The 22940-nt window shown below is 36.4% G+C and overlaps 1 protein-coding gene across 9 annotated transcripts in view; it reads left to right on the top strand.

Annotated features, from left to right (window-relative positions):
• The window catches only part of FAR2 (fatty acyl-CoA reductase 2), a 158888-nt gene extending 146421 nt beyond the window's left edge, over nucleotides 1-12467 (top strand). For all 9 annotated transcript variants that reach the window (XM_027844376.1, XM_027844377.1, XM_027844370.1 and 6 more), the window contains 3 exons: nucleotides 1966-2095; nucleotides 7793-7920; nucleotides 10736-12467. In XM_027844376.1, the coding sequence (XP_027700177.1) occupies nucleotides 1966-2095; nucleotides 7793-7920; nucleotides 10736-10898 (421 nt within the window). In that variant the 3' untranslated portion in view covers nucleotides 10899-12467. The remainder of the gene's footprint in view (nucleotides 1-1965; nucleotides 2096-7792; nucleotides 7921-10735) is intronic.
• The last annotated feature ends 10473 nt before the right edge of the window (nucleotides 12468-22940 follow it).

The raw sequence follows: 22940 nt of genomic DNA, 5'->3' as shown, positions 1-22940 counted from the left end.
AATCAAGAGATCTCTAGTAATTTTGGAAGAAAATTTTCAGAGGAATGATAAGGTTATAAGCCAGACTGTATGGGGTTAAGAAGAATGAGAGGAAAAAAAGTGGAGATACCTATTATAGATGACCTTTTCAAGGAGTTTGGCCACAAAGGCAGAAGAGATAAAGGATAATAACTAGCGGGAATGAAAGGATCAAGTGAGTATGAAGGAGATACAGACATATTTGTAGGCATTAGGAAATGAGCCAGGAAACCAGAAGATCTTGAAGATAAGTGGTAAGAGTGAGGGTGATGGAAAGGGGCAATCTGTCAGAGGAGATGGGAAGAAATGGAACCACTTGTGGAGGGTGGATCTTAGTAAAGAGTAAAGCAACCTCTTTGTGTGAGACAGGATAGAGGAGATAATGGCAGTAGACAGCTGAGTGATAAGAGATGAGGAAGAGGGGAAAAGAGAGAGCTCTCAGCAAATGGCCTCATTTTTTCCTGTAAAACAAGAAGAAAGGTTCTCATTTGGGGCAGTGGGGGGGGGTGGGGGGGGAAGGAAGGGAGGGGAGTCCATGGGAGGTTTGAGGAAAGATGAAAAGGTTTGGTAGAACCACGGTGAAGAGTGGGATAGAGAGCTGATAAGGAAGTTGTAGAAGGATTGCCTAGTAGCAGTGAGGATCTGGTTGAGGTTGTATAACATAAATTTGAAGTGGATCCAGTCAAAATAGTTATGTGATTTTCTCCACTTTTGTTCAGCAGTACTTGTATTTTAGTGAAAGTGGTAGATGGTAAGAATCATCATTCAAGGCTGAGGACTGGCATGGCACAATCAGTGATATAAGGGGACCAGGGACTCAAGAGAGTAGTTTAGAATTGAACTAGTTCATCAAGGGGTCAAGAGAAGGAAAAGAGGAGAGACTGGCTAGTGTAGAGGGGAGGGCTGAGAGAAAACTGAAGAGTTGAGGGATTGGAGATCACAGAGTGAATTGCTAGTACTTTCCCTCTAAGATTACTTTCCATATATACTGTATATATCTTGTCCGCACAATTTTTTTGTATGTCATCTCTCCCATTAGAATGTGGGGGAGAAACAATTTTTGCCTTTCTTCATATATCTAGTGCTTAACAAGTGCTTGGAATACATTAAGTGCTTAATAAATGCTCATTGACTAATTGATAATGGGATTTATCTGTAATAACTTTTACTATGGCTATTCAAATTGCCTTGAAGAAACATTTTGAATTCTCATAATCATCAGTTATGCCAAATACCTGTGCATCCTAAGTATCATTTGCTTGGTATTTCTCATGTGATTAATGCAGCAAAGTTGGTCTGACTCCTGGTAAAGGGATAGAAAAAGACCTTATATTTTATGTCTGTATTATGAAAGCTGGTTAGGCTCCATGAATACTAAATGAAATTGTGACTCCTACGATTTGGGTAATCATCCCCATAGACTCTATCCCTTTTTTGATGTATAGCATCACATGATGTTATAAGAAGAGATGAGATTTTCCCTGGTCTAGATAGAGAATTCTCATCTTTTCCTACTAAATTCAAGAATGTATTGTGCGTGTGTTTGTATGTGTACACATATATGTATATAAGTACATGTGTTTATGTGTGTTTGTGTATATTTACTAAAGGTGAAAAGGTATGAATGGTCTGCTACTCAAAGAACTGAACAGTGGAAAAGAATAAAGAAATGGGGTATAAGAAAATTGAGAATATAATTAGCATTTAAAATTCATTCCAGTTCCTTCAGCTAATGGGGAATAACCAGAGAAATAAGAATAAGAGTTTTCACATAAATCCCTAGATATTCTTGAGAATAGTTCAAGGTAATTTTAGTGTTTTCTTAAAAATAACTTGTTTCTCACAGTGTGGGTTGCAAAGTAGAAATATTTCACAGAAAAGCTGAAAACAGATAAGCAAGTATACAAGGTGCCACTTAGATTTATTTCTATTTGATCTCTCCTTCAGAATGGCAAAACTCATGAATCGCATGTTGAAAACCATTTCCATGTTGGATTATTTCATCAATCACAGTTGGGAATGGAGTACCTACAATACAGAAATGTTGATGTCTCAGATGAATAACGAAGACCAGAAAGTAAGTATTGTGTTGAATTCAAAACCTCTTTAATTTGGATGTCAACAATTTAGAATTTATGATACTTTGACCAGAATAGGCTGATCAGTATAGAAAGGTTTCAAAAAGCAAATAAATTAATAGTATAAACAACATTACAGGGAGCAAGCTATTTGAGAAAAAGAATATTGCCAGAGGCACTAAACCATGCTGACTGGACCCACGCCTAACCGTCTCTCACCCCCTCTGTTGTGTTGTAAGAAATAATGAGAGGACCAACCACAATTTCAAAGGACTCATGGTGTAGCATTCTATCCGCTTCCAGAGAAAAAGCTGATGGACTCAGAATGCAGACTGAAACACTTCTTTTCTCTTTTTCTTTCATCCATCCATCCTTCCTTCCTTCCTTCCCTTCCATTCTCTCTTAAAGACTCAGAATATTTCTCCTCTTTACTATTTCCACTGCAACTACCATAGTCCAAGCACTCAACAACTCATGTCCTGCTAACTGATTTTTCTGCTTCCAATCTGTTTACAATACTTGAATATGGAAAAAGTCACTGGAATCATGAAAAGTTCCTTCAGCCATCTGGGCCATTTACACACCCTGATTTTGAACAAAGCACTGAATCTCTTCAGTGTGTGTGTGTGTGTGTGTGTGTGGTATGTATAGATATATGTATATATGTAATGTGCTAACCAATATATATATAGATATAGATAGATATTTAATGTGCTAACCAATCCTAGAAGCTACAACCAGATTTATCTTCTACTGCTCTAAATATGTAATGGGCATACTCCCTTGCTCAAGGACCTTCAATGGCCTATAAGAAAAAACATCAAATTCCTCAATCTAGTATTTGAGGCTCTACACAGATACTGCTTAACCTTCTTCTTCAACTTTATTTCCCATTGCTTCCTACATAAACCTCCTACTCAAATCAATTATGCTGAATATGCCATGCACATTCCAGTTTTCAAACCTTTGCCTATTCTGATCTCCTATCTGGATACTCACCCTCTCTCCTCTTCTCTGCTTTTCTAAATTCTAAACAGTATCCCAATTCAAGGCCAATCTCTTTATGAGGACTTTCTCAACTGCCTTAGCCTTCAGACATTCAACAAACTCTATTTATGAGCCTGATTAAACTAAGTACTAGGATACAAAGATAAAGAAGAAACACTTCTTGCCCTTAAGAAGCTTGCATTCTAAGAACCTCTTTTGACCTTGATCTATACCATTCATTTTTATACTACCTTATATTACCACATATACTTGATATTGTTATTTATCTTTTAATGTCATTATTCTGTCTCCCCCACCATTGTGTCTATCTTCATATCAATTCAGCACCCAGTATAGTACTTCACACAGTATCTGCTGCTCCTACTGCCACTAAAGAAACTATTTCCAAATACTTTCAGTACATTTGATTATGGAAGTTTAATTTCTTCCTTTAAGTAAGTACAGTGGCTCATACTCACTGACAATTTTACTTTAGTAAAGTTACAAGTAACTGAAAAGTAACAAAGTTATTCCTTTAAAAAAAATGTACTCTAGTTTAAAATTTTTGCTAATCTGGACTGATGTTCACTCCAGTAATTCACAATAAGTGAAGTTTTCTTGTATTAATATTACTCATTTCCTTAAAACATTTGGCCAAAGTTAATACTGTTGTTAGAAAAGTCACCTACTATCAGACTTTAAAGGATACTCTTAATTTTTAGCCTCAGACTCGTTCAAAAATCTTTTAATAAAATTTATTCTAATTTGTAATTTATTTTATACAGGCCTACTAAATGTTCTATATCATTAGTACATTATAACTGTTAACACATTGGAAAAGCATACTGTAGTCAACCCAGATACAAACCGAGTGATTTGTTTTAATTCCCTTGAATTCTCTGTATTTGCTGCCTTGCTTAACGCCATGTTTTTATGGACTCATCTGGTAATGTTAATGGGGTAACACTACACAGTCATGGAGTAATTTTAACAGATTTCTCTCTGGCTTTTAGCTAATTCAAATGACTCTTTGATGTATGTTTTCCCCTAAATCATTGAATGATGATGAAATACAGGCACTTCATAAACAAATGTTTTCATATTGGTCAGAGGAAAATTTCCTATATCTCACTTTGAAATGCAATTTGGCTTTTAAAGCTAACTTCTCACTAAATTTGAGCTTTTATGATCCATAGGTCAATAATTTATTTCAATAAATATTTACTAAGTGAATCCTTATGTGAGACACTACAATAAATGCTAGGGATATAAAGACAAAACTGAAAAACAGCCCCTGCCCTCAAGGGAATATTCTACTCAAGCCGTTTTTTGAGCTTTATAATACTTGCTTACTGTCATTGCAGCTCTCCGACACCCTTTATGGAGTACATTTACTAAGCACATACTCAGTATTGGTGTGTCTGAGAACCTCAGTAGATTCTTCAAGCTTCCCAAATCAGGGGTTACTCCTGTAGGTTAGTTGTTAACCTGGAGGAAAATCTTTCCCTTAGTAGTATGCCATAGAACTTTTGTCAGTCCTTCTCTGGTCAATATCTTTGATTGGATTCAGATAATGATATCAAAAATGTTTACCAAATTTTGTGGATAGCTAACACTGTATGACAGAATCAGGATTTTTTAAATTCTCAACAGTATGCCATTAGAATATGCCAAATCTAAAAAGTTTGCATTTCATTGGAATAAATATAAAGTCTTAGACTAAAAAAAAAAGTAAACTGGACAAATAACTATGTGGAAGAGATACGGCTAAGGAATCATTAATGGAAAAATAATCAAAGAGTTTTAGTTGACTGTAAGTCCAATGAGTCAACAGTATGACATGGCATCTCCAAAAGCTAATCTGTTCTTAGGCTTCATTAATACTATATAGAATCCAGGCAGGGAAAATAATAGTTTTACTGAATTCTGCGCAGTTTGGACTGCACCTGAAGCATTCTGTTCAATTCTGGGTGTCATATTTTAAGAAGGATATTGAAAATGGTATACTGACAAACTGAAACATATCCAGAAACAATCAGAAGAGTGGAATAACATGAAACCACTTCATATCTGACACAGTTGAAGGAACCGGAGGTTTTTAGCCTGTAAAAGTACAGACTTTGGGCAGGGTTTGAAAATTATACCTGATATATTTGAAAGGCTATCACATGGATAAGGATGTTTGTAGTGGTTGATTCATTTCTTTGACAATGCTGTTTTAGGTCTACTGGCTTTTGTAACCTAAAACTGAAACAAAATATGTAAGTTGTGCATGAAAAGTAGACTACCTTAATAATTTAACTTGGTTGTGTGTCTGTACATACAAATGTGTATGTGTATATATATATATATATATAGATAGATAGATAGATAGATAGATAGATAGATAAAGTGGGTATATATGTGTGTAAATATGTATATACACATATTTCTATATACCTATATAGTCAATCAATAAGCATTTGTTAAGTGTCTACTATACTAAGCACTGGGGATTAAAAAAAAAAGCATAGTCCCTTTTCTCAAGAAGTTCACAGTCTACTGGGGAACAGAAAATGCAAACAATTATGTGCAAAATATTTACAATATAAATTGAACATAAAGAGAAAGCACTAATTAAGGAGATCACAGAAAGCTTCTTTTAGAAGATAAGAATTTAGCTGAGATTTTAAGGAAGCCAGGAAGTAGAGATGAGGAGGGAGGATACTGCAGACACAAGGAACATCTAGTGAAAATTCATGAAGTCATAAGATGGAGAATCTTGTTCAAAGAACAGCGAGGAGACCAGTGTCACTGATTACGGAATACACGGAAGGGAATAAGGTGTAAAAAGACTGGAAAAATAGGAGGGGGTCAAGTTGTGAGGAGCTTTTCATGCTAAACAGAAGACTTTACGTTTGATCCTGGAGGTGACAAGGAGACACTGAGTTTAGTGAATCAGGGGTGACACGACTAGATTTGTATTTTAGGAAGATTAATTTGACAACTGAGTGGGGGATGGACTGAAGTGGGGAGAGAAGATACAGGGAGGTGATGAGGGCCTCCATCAGGGCAGTTATTGTGCCAGAGAAGGGGGCATATATGAAAGTGGAATTACCAAACTTGAACTTGACAACAGATTAGATATGGTGAGAGTGAGAAGTCAAAGATGACACTCAGGTTGCTAGCCTGGATGACTGGATGGTGCTCTCAAGAATGATAGAGAAGTTCTGAATGGGGAGGGTTAAAGAGGAATGATGAGTTCAGTTTAGGATATGCATATACATTCACATACACACATATATACATCTATGAATATATCTGCACACACATATAGTGAAACTAACAAGTGGTTGGAAGACTACTTCTTACCTCAACTTTTCATTGAAGCTGTGGGTTGGATTCTTAATATCATAAAACTTAATAGTAAAGTAAAACTAGAGTCTGATATATCAAACTTTGCCCCACGACACTGAAATTTAGAGAGTACTAAAATTTCAAACTGAACTTAATGCCTAGTTTGCAACTATCTTTTTAATTTTCAAATTACTGGGGCATAAGCTCAATGAAGCCACATCAATTACACACCAAAAAATGCCACTTCTCAATAGCTCTTAGAATTTTTTTCCTTCATAATCCTATCTCTAATTCTTTGGCCTCAAGAATAGGCCTAATATTGGGGCAGCTGGGTCACACAGTAGATAGAGCACCAGCCTTGAAGTCAGGAGGACCTGAGTTCAAATCCGGCCTTAGATCAAACACTTGACACTTACTAGCTGTGTGACCATGGGCAAGTCACTTAACCCCGATTGCCTAAATAAATAAATAAAAATAAAAAATATTTTTTAAAAATGGGCCTAATATTTCTCCACATGATAGCCCTTCAAAATCATTTTTAAATAGTATTTTATTTTTTCCAATTATATGTAAAGACAATTTTTAACATTCACTTTAAAAATTTTTTTGAATTTCAAATTATCTCCCTTACTTCCTCCCAATCTGATATGGGTAATGTATGTGCAATCATGTAAAACATATTTCCATATTGTCATGTTGTGAAAAGAAGAAATAGGCCAAAAGAAAAGAGTCATGATAAAAATAAAGAAAGTAAAAATTGTATGCTTCAATCTACATGCAGACTTTTTCAGTTTTTTCTCTGTATGTGGATAGCATTTTCTGTCATGAGTCCTTTGCAATTGTCTTGGAAGCCCTTCAAATTGTTAAAAGTGACTATCATAAAATTTCAGAATTTAGAGTTGGAAGCCCTTGTTCTACCATACCTGACAAATAGTCATCCAGCCTCTCCCTTAAACATTTCAAAAGAGATGTTAGGAGAAACTACTACCTTCCAAGGTAATCAGTTCCACTTTTTAAAAAATTTTTTTTTTACAGTTCTAATTGTTAGGAACTTTCCCCTAACAAAAACCACTTCTTTTAACTTAAAAACTTTTCCCAATTTACCCCTTTAGCCTTTGACCTTTCCTCACACAGGTCTTAGGAAGTGTTTATATAACAATTCTTTAACGTATCCAGTTAAAGCCATCCATTTCCTCATCTCCTTCTTAATTACAGCCTTCCACCATTACCTTTTATCTTTCCTCAAACAAGAAAAAATTTACTCTACTCTATAAAACTTGGGAATCTCATATATATGTTTTTCAATGTTGGATTATTACATTACTGCCCAACTGTTCATTCTTAGCAATTAAACCACTGTTATCTCCTTTCAGTTATTCAACTTTGACGTACGCCACTTGAATTGGTTGGAGTACACTGAAAACTACTGCTTGGGAATTAAGAAATATCTACTGAAAGAGGATATGGCTGGAATTCCTGCAGCAAAGCGACATTTAAGAATGTAAGTGTCAACAATCAATTAACAATAGCTGTTGAGTTCCTATAATGGGCTAGAAACTTATTACCCACAGAGAATTTATAATTGAGGCAAAGAAACAAAACAGACACATGAACAATTTGTTAAACAATACAGAGTTGTCTGAAAAATTCAAAATGAGAGGTTTAGTCAATAAGTATTAAAGCCTTCAAAATAGGAAGAAAATAACTGTGGGCTGATGTAGGACAGAATTTGGATATTCAGGGGGAGGCCATTGCAATCATTTCTGTGAGTTTATATATTGGTGGCCGAGGAGGCAAAAGGAACAAAGGCATGGAGGTAATAATTTGCAAAGCTTGTTAATGGGATAATGACCAAATTTGCCCAGCTGGTGAAAGGAGTAAAATTGAAGAACAATGGAAAACATAGCTGAAAAGGAAAGTAGGGCCTTAAATGCTAGGCTTAGTTTGGACTTTATTGCTTAGACAAGAAGCCACTGAGTTTTTGAGGAGGAGGATAACATATTAACGTGATAAAAATATTTTTATGGTGGCAGCTAGATGGCGCAGTGGATAGGGCACTGGCCCTGGATTCAGGAAGACCTGAGTTCGAATCTGGCCTCAGACACTAGACACTTACTAGCTGTATGAACCTGGTTAAGTGACTTCACCCCATTGCCTCGCCAAAAAATATATATATATATTTGTGAATATTTGTCTGCCAAAGTTACATACTAAAGATGGAAGAGGAGACAAAATAAAGAGAGGGAAGCCATTTAACAAGCTATTATTAGTATTGAGGTAAGAAATAATAATTTCTTATGTGGCGTACACCGAAGTAATAGCAGTAGAGCTTGAAGAGGGAAGATATGAGATTACAAAGAGAAAATCTACACACTGAAATGAGTAATTTGGATGTGGGGAGCAAGGAATATAGGAAGAAGTTAAAGGTGACTCCCAAGATTTTAAGCATATCAAGGAAACTTCATGTTTCCAAGAGTGTATCTGACAGCTATGCAAAGTTTTTGCTTTTTGAAAAGGAGCAATAAATCTAAAGGAAAGTTGTTTGTAGTAGAAATTTTCAGTAGAGTGTATATTCTTTGGGGACAAAGAGCGGTTTTATTTTTTTGCCTTTACACCTCCAGCACCTAGCATTTAAATGAATTTCTAACATAATTTTACCTATGGAATTAACAGCCTACTCCAAACTCAATTCAGGTGGGCTGCAGAGGACATTTTTCCACAACAGTACTGCTCTAGCTCTGTGCTAAGTATAAAAAGTCTATGCAGGACTGTCTAGGGACAACTAAGCTCCAGTTCAAAATTTCTATTCTTCGATTGTTTTTTAAGTAATGAGGGTAACAATAAGCAGCAGTCTGAGGATTTGATACATAAATCATGTATTAAGTGCTTACTAAATGCCAAGCAATGCAATAATATCCACAGATGCTCAAGTGTTCACAAAGCAACCTCAGATTTCCAGCCTAGAAAGATAGTGCCTTATTTCAATCAATGGAGTAAGAGCTAAAGAGGAAGCTGTCTTTGCACGTTCCTGTTACTGATTGTCTGAACATCAGTTGGCATCTGGACAGCCAGCACATGTGTAACAACCAATCAAAACCATTCCTAGCTGGCCTACTACTGATTTGAAAGTGATTCACCACTTACATTGGTGAAAAGGAGGGGTCTCCTTCCCCAAAATGTGATTTTTAAAAAAGTGTCTCTCCCTCAAACATTATGTACTATATGCTTCTATAATGTATTGAGTTGCATGATGCTTTTTGGGAGGGGTCGTGGCTTGGGAAGGGGTAGAATCTGGCTTTTAATTAGCCTGTGTTCTTATGAGAGAAAACATGCAGTTAGTTAAGTGGAACAGTGTGATCACCAAAGACCTGCCAACTATCAAGTGGCTTACTAAATGGTTGATAGTGAGGCTAGGATTACAACCTATACCAAAGAACTTTATTTAGAACCACTAGCTAGACCAAATCCAAGTTACTAGGAGAAGAAGGGGAGGAAGGGAAGGAAATGACTGGGCACCAGTGCTTTGGGCACTAGAGAATCATATATAGTCAATGTGGTCTCTGGCAATGTTAGCAACGTAGGATAGTTTAGTAAATTTAGAAACCACTGGATCCATGCTGGATGATGGAATTCTCTCATTACTTTAATTTTACTACCAATATTCCTTTTAGTACTCTTTCCCCTTGGAAATAAATACGCTAGGAAAAACACACTTTTATTTTGTTTGCATAGGATGAGATGAAGGATTAGTTATGAGTCATCTTTTTGGTTCTTTCAAAAGTTCACAACACTGTTACAGAATGAACAGAATATTGAGGCTTAACTTGGCTCTGCTGTACCGGGCTAGATAGAACTAGTCATTACCATTTAAGTACATGAAATAAGAAGGTATTCCTAAACCAAAGGCAAAGGTTCAGATCAGGTGCTGATCCTCGAAAATTAGCTAAGGTTAAATTAAGTAGAGCCCCATCAGCCTAAGAAAAAATATCTTGTTCATAACTATTAATGGGGCCAATGGTACCAAATTCCTGAATATAACCACTTGACAGCACATTAATTCCATTTTACAAACCAGACACATCGATCCTATCATGTGTAAATAAACTACTTCCTTAGTAGTTTCTTTAGAGATTAATTTGCTTTTTTACAGCTTTTACTTAAGAATTTCCTAGTCTTGGGCCCCTGATGGCAGGGACACATTCTTTGAAATGCAATCCTATGTACTCTGTGGGTGCTCAATAAATATTTGGGTAACTGTTAGGTTTAGAGTAGTTTCATTTTTCTTTTAATTACATGTGTGTCTTTCTGTTCCTCAGGCTCAGAAACATTTACTACCTCTTTAACACAGTCCTCTTCCTCATCATCTGGCGCTTTTTCATTGCAAGATCACAGATGGCTCGGAATATCTGGTACTTCGTGGTGAGCCTTTGCTATAAATTCCTTTCCTACTTCAGGGCATCCAGCACCTTCAGGCACTGAGAACAATCAAAGTTTACCCATCTTCTGTTGAGCTCCTTGAAAACAACAAACTGTGGCTATCAAGCATTAGAAATCATGCAGGAACTTGTCCTTTTAGCTATTATAAGGCATATGTATAGTCATATATTTATCTCAACGCCTAACTGTATTTTCTTGATTCATACATTGTACTTTATCTTCCAGAGGATGCCTAGTGAAATAAAATCTCATTGCAATCTCTTAAGCCATAATCATGAACTTTGTTAAAAAAAAAATGATCGTGGAATAATTTCCCAATACTGTATTTGATGTTTATGTGGAACAACATACCTTCTTTCTCCCTTCTAACCTTGATGTTTTTTTCTATACTATTATCTTGATGTCAATTTTAAAAGCACAAAATATATAATAGAGTTGAAAAATGTGAATTTTTAAGAGCAAGGTTACACTGTGGCACCCTTCTAGGGATTAAATCTAAAAGTTAAAAATAAAAATAGCAGAGGAGAGCATATTCTCAACTCACTAACAAACGTTGTAGGAGAAATTGTTAACCTTTTTAACCTTCTCCCCTTTCCTCTCAATGTGATTAATATTTTCAAGTCCTGGTAGGAAAGTTTTTAACTAGGAAATCAATATTGCTAAGAAAAAAATACTCAAATGAACATGTTCATGACACATCTTTGCATTTGGCATATGGGTTTTAATCAAGATTTAAACACTAGTATTCAAATTCCTTTTAATCACTACTCCCCTAGCAGCTTATTACTTTTTTTTTAAACTCATTTCCCTAGCCTCTTCTATTATATCATTGTGCTATCTATAACTACTTTCTCTGTAAATTCTATTTATATTTAAGTCCTGTTCAGCTGTTACTTTAATTAGGGCAAATGGTGGGAGTGGTTTTCAAAGATCTATCTAAAAAACATTTCCCAACTGAAAATTGTGAAATATCATAAGGGTATTAAGTAAAGCAGGATTTGAAACTAAGTATTTAGTCATAATTCTTAAACAGGGAAAAGGGTAGAGGGAGCAGGCACTTATTCCACACCTGCTAAATTGAAAATATTGCTCTATTTATGAGTAACCTGATAGGTCGAGCTGACCCACTGTTAAGTGTACTACGTACAGAGAAAGAAGTTACAGTCTTCAGTAATAAGGGACACTAAATTACCTTTTGGGTATACTGATTAGGGTTTTTTAAGCTTATTGTATTTTTAGGTGCAATGGGAACAAGCTAATTTGATCAGGTTAATAATAAATATCAAAACAGTTAAAAATTTCAAAATGCTGTTTTATTATCACAGCATTTGCTCTTCCATCTTTCCCAGTAATCAGTACTTGCTAGACTATTAAACCACTCATTCCAAAAATACTGATTAATCATATGATCAGAGATTGAGCAGGAAGGAACCTTAGAGGTTACCTAGCCCAATCCTCTCATTTTAAAGATGATGAAACTGAGGTCCAGATAGAATTAGTGACCTGCCTGCTAAGTGGCAGATCTGAGATTGAAACTGAAGTTCTCTGATTCCAAACCAGCACCCTTTGGGGTAGAATAAATGAATAGAATAATTTATTAAGCGCTTACTATATGTAAAGCCCTGGGTTCAGCACTGGGGATACAAATAGAAAAGGCCATCCCTAGTCTCAAGTAGCTCACATTCTATTAGGGGAGATAACACATATAGAGATTTCAGATGCAACTGAGATGAAAAAGTCTCATTGTCCTTAGGGTACAACAGCAAAGCAGATGTTAATTCCTCTTCTTTAATGTGATTTCCACTGAAAAAAAATGATATCAATTTCTGGATGTTAAACTTATGTGGCAGTGCCAAGGACTTTGGTGGCAACAATTTTCTTTTCAACTAGAAAAGCAAGGGCAACTACCCAAATAATAACTAAATGAAGAAAGAATAACTTGGGCAAAATATGATAATAAAAACAGCTTCTCATTTATATTCAAATACTGGAATAATATACAACAAGATTAGAGATCTTCTCTGCAGGCCCCAAGAAGTAGTATGGAGGGATAAATAACCTAATTCAGAGTTAAGACTTGGGTTTAAGCCTTACCTCTAACATATATTGGCCACATGATACTGGGCAAGTTGCTTAGCCTCTGTGTCATAAGCATCTCTCTAAGACTTTAAGTTGTTGAGAAGGTGGGAATCTGAATTGGTAGAGAAGGTTTCCTCTCATTGTGGAGTTTTCTGTACCAATGAAATCAAAGGTCCAAACCCTGGGTTCCACAAGTGTCCCCTCTTAGGAAAATGTCAAAATTTCCTTCAGTCCTAAATTCCAAGGTATTTAACCCAATTCTGGGCCAAATCATTTGGGAAGCGATGTTTGAGTTTCACAATAAGAAATACAAGTGATATGAAAGATTAAAAAAAAAAAATCAAAATATTTCACTGGGATGGGGACAAAAGTTTTAAAAAATTACTGGCTATGCCTTTCGATTACTATGTTCAGCAATTTCAATAACCTCAGTAATAAAATAATCACATTTTTACTTTTTTGATTAAGAAAAAAATTGAATAAAAGTTAGTATTTCCTCCCTTCTTCTGATGTGTCTTTATTTGTGGTTTAGAGAAAAATACTTTTCAAAACCTATCTTAAAAAAAAAAACTTTCCTGGCTTCCTAAAGAATATCTGTTTCCATCTTTAATTTGCCAGATTACACATTCCTTCAGGCCACAAATATCTAGCCAAAACTTCACCTTATCTTTGTCCAGGCTCTCATTACCTCTCACATGGATAATTGTAACAAGCACCTACTCACGTCTCCCATTTTTCATTCCTTTCCTCTACAATCTATCCTTTATATATTGTTCCCAAACAATCGTCTTAATAATTCAAAGGTCTCTTTGTGTCACAAAATTTTAATTTCCCATTAAGTACAAACTCCCTAGCTTGGTCTATGAATACCTTAGTCTGGTATTCAAGGCCATCAAATATCTGGCTTCAAATTGCCTTTCCATCCTTATTTCACACTATACTCTAGTCTACTGAGTGTTATACTTCACAGTCCACTTCCATTAAACTTTCCTTCCTCTGTTCCTCTGTCTAAAAATGATCCTTCCCAGGGGCAGCTAGGTGGCCCAGTGGATACAGCACCAACCCTGAAGTCAGAAGGACCCGAGTTCAAATACTACCTTAGACCAAACACTTGACACTTACCAGCTGTGTGACCCTGGGCAAGTCACTTAACCCCAACTGCCTAAAAATAATAAAAAAAAACAAAACATATTGTGAAAAATGATCCTTCCCTCCAATTGCTCCTACCATTGTTTGACCTCTTCTGTGTACTTAATCATATTCTAATTTGCATAGGTTATTCCTAAATCTCTTTCTAAAGAGCCAGATTTGCCTAATAGCACCATTCTCCCTGACCTGATTTCTGTCATATAAGGCTGGTTAGCTTAAGGCTTAACTGTACCCAGTTCTACTTAGCATGAGCTGCTGTAACTCTTCCAAAAGCTTACTGATATGGTGGTTATAATTTAAACTTTCTCATCCTGAAGACTTCCCATTAGAACTGGTCTCCCTGGTTTCTAATCAGGCAAACTTTAGATAATTTCTTTTGCTATTGGTCCATGTTCCCTGACTTCATTGCTTCAGAGAGTAACTTCAATATCAAACCTTTGAAAATCTATATAAATGGAGCAGCTAGGTGGTGAAGTGGATAAAGCATTGGCCCTGGAGTCAGGAGAAGCCAAGTTCAAATCCAGCCTTAGACACTTCACACTTACTAAAGCTGTGTGAGCTTAGGCTGACACTTAACCCAACTGCCTCACCAAAAAAAAAAAAAAAATCTACATAAATTTGAACTCCCAACAGCTTTGGGCCTTTGAACAGAGGTCATACCACACAACATGTCAAGATTTTCATCCTGTAGTGTTGCCTCATAGAACAGAAGGAAGAAGGGAGGCTATATTCATCCTATCCTTGACTGAATAACTGTTATCCTAAAACATTAAGCTTCATTATGTGAGCATCAATAAACTATTTTAAATCTATTCTAGTGTTGCTATGTCAAACTTTGTACAACTTTTCCTTACTAAATTATGAGTACCTTTTGAGAGTAAAGACTTGTCAACATTCACATCTATATTCAGTAACTAACACATGGTAGGTGTTCAACTCATTGAAGAGAGTACTTAAAATGACAATGGAGGTAGAAATAATGTTTGGATAAGACATGAATCCTGCCCTCAATGAGTTAAGTCACAAAAAGGTAACCATTAAGATGCATTATGAAAGTGCATTAAACAGAAGAGCTGCAGTTTTAGGAACTTGCAGCTCATAGATGGTAAGGGGGTCAGGAAACTAGTTAGAGATTATAAGGGACCCTTTGTTAGCACTAGGTGAAACTAGCACTGATTGGCAATTCTACTGCCTATAAGAAGTTCTGGGTCACAATTCCAGGGTTGAGAGGAGAATATGGTCACAAGCGACCAGGGGCTCTGGTCATAGTTCCAGGACCAAGAGATGCACTAGTACCCATGGCTGTAGGGAAGCAGGGACCCCTCCTGGGTAAAGACAGGCACATGGACTAGAAGAGCAGTGACAGCACACCACCTTAGAAGCACCAAACACTTACAGACCCCCAGAAGTGGCTCTGAAAACAGCAAAACAAACAAATTCTAAAACTGGGCACAGTGCCTCCCCATGACCAGGTAAAGAGAGACCAATAAAGACCGAAGTCAAGAAAACATGATGGGAAAATGAGCAAAGTTTTTAAAAAAATTTTAAAAATAAAATAAAAAATAACTTGACCACAAAAAAGCTTCTACAGTGAGAGAGAAAAACAGGACATAAACCCAGAAAAAGACAATGATATGAAAATAGCTATAAGCAAAGCCTCAAAGAAAAATGCTAATTGGACCCAAGGCTATCCAGAATACTTAGAAAAGTTAAAGAGATAAAAGTAGTAGAAGAAAAGTTGAGAAAAGAAAGGAAAGTGAAATGATGAAAGAGAATTATGGAGAGAATAGCTTGGTAAAAGATGCACTAAAAAAAAAAAAAGCTGAAGATAATTAACATCTTAAAAAACAGAATTGGCCTAATGATGAAAGAGGCACAAAAATTCACTTTAGGAAAAAAAAAACACGTAAAAAGCAGAACTGGTCAAATGGAAAAAAGGTACAAAAGCTCAATAAAGAAAATAATTCCCTAAAAATTATAATTGGTCAAGCAGAATAACTCCATGAGACTTCAAGAAACAATAAAACAAAGTCAAAAGAATGAAAAAAATAAGAAAATACAAAATATCTCATCAGAAAAACAACTGACCTAGAAAACAGATTGATGAGATAAATTTAAGAATTATTGGAGCTAGGGGGTAGAGCCAACATGGTAGAGTAAAAGCAGTGACTTGCTTGAGCTCTCTCCCAAACCCCTCCAAATACCTATAAAAAATGGCTCTAAACAAATTCTAAAGCAGCAGAACCCACAAAAAGACAGAGTGAAACAAATTTCCATCTCAATATAGCCTGGATGGTTGATTACAAAGGTATATCGTGCTGAGTGGGGAGAGGAGCACAGTTGTATGTGGGCACTCAGGCTTCAGTGAACCTGGAGCAGGCCTCAGATGACTGAATCACAGGCAGCTGTGGCAGTTTCCAGACTTCTCAACCCACAAACGCCAAAGATAACTTAGAAGGTCAATGGGAAAAGTCTGTGTCTGCAGTGGGAGAGAGAAGCACAGAACCAGCCACAGGTCCCCAAGCCCAGCCCCGGGGTGGTGGCTGCTTCCAGAGCTTCCGGCCAATAAACTGATGGGGAATCCAGCGGCTGATCAGAGGGGGATTGCAGGGATCTCTCTGCTGGTGCAGGGTTATTTTGCTTTGCCCCTGCTTGGATCCGGGTGGTGGTCCTGGGGTGAGGAGTAGTGCTGACTTGGTGGAGCATGTAGTGGCTGTGGAGAGGAAATCCTCCTCACAGTTACAAGACAGAAAAGAGTGCCTATGGTCACTCATAGACTAGAGCCTAGGCCAGGAAAGGCGTAAACAACTCTACCTTGATCATAGCACCTGGGAAGAACTGAAAATTTACAGGTCCCTAGAAGTATCTCTGAAAACAGCTGCACAAAACCCCTGAAGCTTGAGACAGTACATTCTCCATACTGGAAGCAGACACCCCTATCTTAACAAAGAGTTTATAACTCAAGTAACTGGCTGAGATCATGAGTAAGCAGCACAAAAAGAGTCAGACTACAGAATCCTATTCTGGTGACAAAGAAGATCAAAACATACAACCAGAAGAAGACAACAAAGTCAAAGCTTCTACATCCAAAGCCTCCAAGAAAAATAGGAATTGGTCCCAGGCCATGGAAGAGCTCAGAAAGGATTTTGAGAAGCAAGAGAAGTAGAGGAAAAACTGAGAGTGATGCAAGAAAATCATGAAAAACAAGTCAACAGCTTGCTAAAGGAGACCCAAAAAAATACTGAAGAAAATAACACCTTAAAAAATAGCCTAACCCAAATGGCAAAAGAAGTCCAAAAAGCCAATGAGGAGAAGAATGCCTTAAAAAGCAAAATTGGCCAAATGGAAAAGGAAGTCCAAAAGCTTACTGAAGAAAATACTACCTTAAAAACTAGAATGGACCACTTGGAAGCTAGTGACTTTATGAGAAATCAAGACACTGTAAAACAAATCCAAAAGAATGATAAAATAGAAAACAATGTGAAATATCTCACTGGAAAAACAACTGACCTGGAAAATAGATCTAGGAGAGAGAATTTAAAAATTATTGGACTATTTGAAAGCCATGATCAAAAAAACAAAAAGCCTAGACATCATCTTTCAAGAAATTATCAAGCAAAACTGCCCTTATATTTTAGAACCAGAGGGCAAAATAGAAATTGAAAGAATCCACTGATCACCTCCTGAAAGAGATCCCCAAAGGAAAACTCCTAGGAATATTATAGCCAAATTCCAGAGTTCCCAGGTCAAGGGGAAAATATTGCAAGCAGTCAGAAAGAAACAATTCAAGTATTGTGGAAACACAATCAGGATAACACAAGATTTAGCAGTTTCTACATTAAGGGACCAGAGGGCATGGAATATAATAATTCAGGAGGGCAAAGGAGATAGGATTACAACTAAGAATCACCTACCCAGCAAAACTGAGCATAATCCTTCAGGGGAAAAAAAGGTCATTCAGTGAAATAGAGGACTTTCAAGCATTCTTGATGAAAAGACCAGAGCTGAATAGAAATTTGACTTTCCAATACAAGACTCAAGTGAAACATGAAGAGGTAAACAGGAAAGAGAAATCATAAGAGACTTATTAAGGTAGAACTGTTCACATTCCTGCATGGAAAGATGATATTTGTAACTCATGAGACCTTTGTCAGTATTAGGGTAGTCTGAGGGTAAAAATTGTATGTATGTAGATAGATAGATAGATAGACAGACAGACAGACAGAGAGACAGAGGGCACAAGATGAGTTGAAGATGAAGGGGTGATATCTGGAGAATAAAATTAAGGGGTGAGAGAGAATTATACTAGGAGGAGTAAGGGAGAGGTAAAATGGGGTAAATTATCTCACATAATACAGAAAAAAAAAGGCTTTTACAGTGGAGGGAAAACAGAGGAAGGTGAGAGGGAATGAGTGAATCTTACTGTCATTGGATTTGGCTTAAGGAGGGTATAGATATACTCAATTGGGTATGGAAATCTATCTTACCCTACAGGAAAATAGGAGGGGAAGGGGACAAGAGAGCAGGGGCATAATAGAGGGGAGGGCAGACTGGGGGAGGAGGTAATCAGAAGCAAACACTTCTGAGGAAGGACAGGGTCAAAAAGAGAGAATAGAATAAATGGAGGGCGGGATAGGATAAAGGGAAATATACTTAGTTTTTCACAACATGACTACTATAGAAGTGTTTTGCATGATTACACATCTATAACCTGTATCAAGTTGCTTGTCTTTTCAATGAGTGTGGGTGGGGAGGGAGGAAGGCAGAAAATTTGGAACTCAAAGTTTTAAAAACACATGCTAAAAAAAATAGTTTTCATATGCAACTGGGAAATGGGAGATACAGGAAATGGGGTATGCAAATCTATCCTGCCCTACAGGAAAATGGAAGGGGAAGGGGATGAGAGGGGAGTGGGATAGAAGGGAGGGCAGATTAGGGGAACAGGTATACTGAATGCATGCCATCTTGGGGTGGGGGGAGGGATGAAATGGGGAGAGAATTTGGAACTGAAAATCTCATGGAAGTGAATGTTGAAAACTAAAAATAAATTTAAAAAAACCAGAAATGATGTTTGTACAATCCAAAAAAAATTCTATCTTACAGATTGTCAAAAAACATGTAATTGGGAAATATTTAACAACATAAATAAAAATACAACAGAACATTAAAAAAAAGAAATTATCAAGGAAAACTGCCCTGATAATCTAGAACCAGAGGGTAAAATACAAACTGAAAGAAACCACTGATCACCTTTGCAATTCCAGATTGCAGAGTTCCCAGGTCAAGGAGAAAATATTGCATGCAGCCAGAAAGAAACAATTCAAGTATTGTAGAACCACAATCACGATAGCACAAGATTTGGCAGCTTCTACACTAAAAGATCTGAGGGCTTAGAATATGATATTCCAGAGGGCCAAAGAGCTAGGATTAAAATCAAGAATCACCTACCCAGCAAAACTGAATATAATCCATGAGAGGAAAAAATGGATATTCAATGATATAGGAATTTCATGCATTCTTGAGAAAAGATCAGCACTAAATAGAAAATTTGGCTTTCAAATACAAGACTCAAGAGAAGCATAAAAAGGTAAACAGGAAAGAGAAATCATAAGGGACTTATTAAACTGTTTACATTCCTACATGGAAAGATGATATTTGTAACTCGTAACACCTTTCTCATCATTAAGGTAGCTAGTATATACATATATATATATATATATATATATATTCAGATAAAGACAGAGGGCATAGGTATAAACTGAATGAATATGAAGGAATGACAACTAAAAGATAAAATTAAGGGGTAAGAGAGGAATGTACTGAGAGGGAGAAAGGGAGAAGTAGAACGGGGCAAATTATCTCACGTAAAAGAAAAAGAAAAAGTTTTTACAATGGGGGAGATGAGGGGGGAGGTGAGAGGGAATAAGTGAATCTTACTCTCATTAGAACTGGCTTAAAGAAGGAATAACATACATACTCAATTGGTATAGAAATCTACCTTATCCTACAGGAAAGTAAGAAGGAAGGGGTTAAGAAAAGGGCAGTGGTATGATAGAAGGGAGGGAAGATTAGGGGAGGCGGTAATAAGAAGCAAACACTTTTGAGGAGGGAAAGGGTCAAAGGAGAGAGTAGAATAAACAGGGATAGGATAGATGGAAATATCGTCTTTCACAACATGACTATTATGGAAGTGCTCTGCTTGACTACCCATGTATAACCTATATCAAATTGCTTGCCTTCTCAATTGGGTGGTGGGAGGTGGGGAGAGAGGAAGGGAGTGAATTTGGAACTCCAAGTTTTAAAAATGAATGTTAAAAATTGTTTTTTACCTGTAACTAGGGAAAAAATAAAAAGAACATATTGAAAAAAAAAGAATTACTAAAGCTGGCCAAGATGGCAGAGAAATGGTAGAAACTTGCCTCACTCAAATTCCCTGCCAAATAACTTTAAGTAATGCTTTAAAATGAATCCTTGAGCAGCAGAACCCACAAAAGGACAAGGAAAAATAAATTTCCATACCAAAACAACTTAGAAGGACTGCAGGAAAGGTCTGTCTCAATCAGGTAAAAGAAGAACATAGTCCAGTGAAAATGGTGCTGGAAAAGCTAGTGGGAGGCTTCTAGCCCTACCACAGGTCAGAGAACAAGGCCTCAGCCCTGGCACAGCAGGCCAGCTGTGAGGCCAGCAAGGCCCTGTGCATCAGGCAAGCAGCCAGGCCCAGAGGCCCTGGCCTCTGGTACAGGAAGCTTGGGACAGTTCCCCCTATAACCCAGGAGCAGAGCCAAACTTTAAAATCATGAAATAGGTTGGAAAAATGAGCAAAAAAAAAAAACAAACTTGAGCACAGAAAGTTACTATGGTGACAGGGAAGAAGCAAAACACAAACTCAGAAGAGGACAACAATGTCAAAATGCCTATATGTGAAGCCTCAAAGATAAATATTAATGTGTCTCAGACTCAAAGAGAACTCCTAGAGGAGCTCAAAAAAGATTTTTTTCCCCTCCTCACTCCCACCCCCACTTCAAAAAGGATTTTAAAAATCAAATAAGAGATGCAGCAGAAAAATTGTAAAATGAAATGAGAGTTATGCAAGAGAATTACGAAAAAAAAGTCAATAGCTAGATTTAGGAAGCAAAAAAAAAATGGAAAAGGTGTACAAAAATTCAATGAAAAAAACAAATCCTTAAAGAATAGAACTGGCAAAATGGAAAAGGAGGTACAAAAATCTACTAAATCAAACAACTGCTTAAAAAGCAGAATTTGCCAAATGGAAAAGGAGGTACAAAAGCTAACTGAAGAAAATAATTCCTTAAAAATGAGAACTGGGCAAGTGGAAACTAATGACCACACAAGATGATATGAATCAATCAAACAAAATCAAAAGAAAAAAACAGAAGAAAATGTGAAATATCTTATTGGGAAAAAAAAACGGACTTGGAAAACAGACTGAAGAGAGAAAATTTAAGAATTATTGGACTACCCTGAAGCCATGAATAAAAAAAAGAGTCTGAACATCATATTTCAAGATATTATCGAGAAAACTACTCTGATATCCTAGATCCAGGATGGTAAAATAAAAATTGAAAGAATCCACTAATCACCCCCCAAAAGAGATCCCAAAATGACGTAAGGTATCTATCTAAAACTAACAACAAGCACTATCTGAAATGGGTATAAGCTAAAAGCTTTCCTAAGAGAATCAGAAGTGAAGCAAAGATGTCCAGTATCACCACTATTGGATTCAATATTGTACTAGAAATGTTACCTATAGCAATAAAAGAAAAAGAAATTGAATTAATTAGAATAGGCAATAAGGAAACAAAAAACTATCACTCTTTGCAGATAATAGGATGGTATACTTAGAGAATCCCAAAGAATCAACTAAAAAACTATTTGAAATAATGAACAACTTTAGCAAACTTGCAGGATATAAAATAAGCCCACACAAAAAAATCATCAGCATTTCCACATATTACAACAAAGTCCAGCAGCAAGAGAAAAAAAGAAAAATTCCTTTTAAAATAACTGAAGACAATACAAAATACTTGGGATCCTACCTACCAAGACAAACCCAAGAACTATGTGAACACAATTACAAAACATTTTTCACACTAATAAACTCAGATCTAAACAACTAGAAAAATTAATTGCTCATGCATAGGCTGAGTCAATATAATAATAAAAGTGATACCTAAATTACTTATTCAGTGCCATACCAATCAAACTACCAAAAAGTTATTTTATGGAGCTAGAAAAAATCATAACAAAATTCATCTGGAAGAACAAAAGGTCAAGAATATCAAAGGAATTAATTTAAACAAGTGTGAAAGAAGGTAGCTTACCAGTATAAGATCTCAAACTGTATAATAAAGTGATAATCATCAAAACTATCTGGTACTGGCTAAGAAATAGAGTGGTGGATCAGTGAAAAAGATTAGTTATACAAGACACAGTAGTAGATAACCATGGTAATCTAGTGTTTGATAAACCCAAAGACCCCAGCTTTTGTGACAAGAACTCATTATTTGACAAAAACCTCTGGGAAAACTAGAAAACAGTATGGCAGAAACTAGATATAGACCAACATCCAACACAGTACACCAAGATAAGGTCAAAATGGGTACATGATTTAAACATAAAGAGTGATGCCATAAGCAAATTAGGAGAGCAAGGAATAAGTGTACCTGTCAGTTCTATGGAGAAGGGAAGAATTTATGACCAAACAAGAGACAGAACACGTGGGTAATTTTGATTATATTAAATTTAAACGTTTTCGCACAAACAAAACTAAAGTAATCAAGATTAGAAGGAAAGCAAAAAGTTGGGAAACAATTTTTATAGCAAGAAAAAGCCCTC

This window comes from Vombatus ursinus, unplaced genomic scaffold, assembly GCF_900497805.2.
Source record: "Vombatus ursinus unplaced genomic scaffold, bare-nosed wombat genome assembly UNPS02014941.1, whole genome shotgun sequence".
Lineage (NCBI taxonomy): Eukaryota > Metazoa > Chordata > Mammalia > Diprotodontia > Vombatidae > Vombatus > Vombatus ursinus.
The sequence above is the reverse complement of the archived record's forward strand: the minus strand, read 5'-3'. Positions and strand labels throughout refer to the sequence as shown.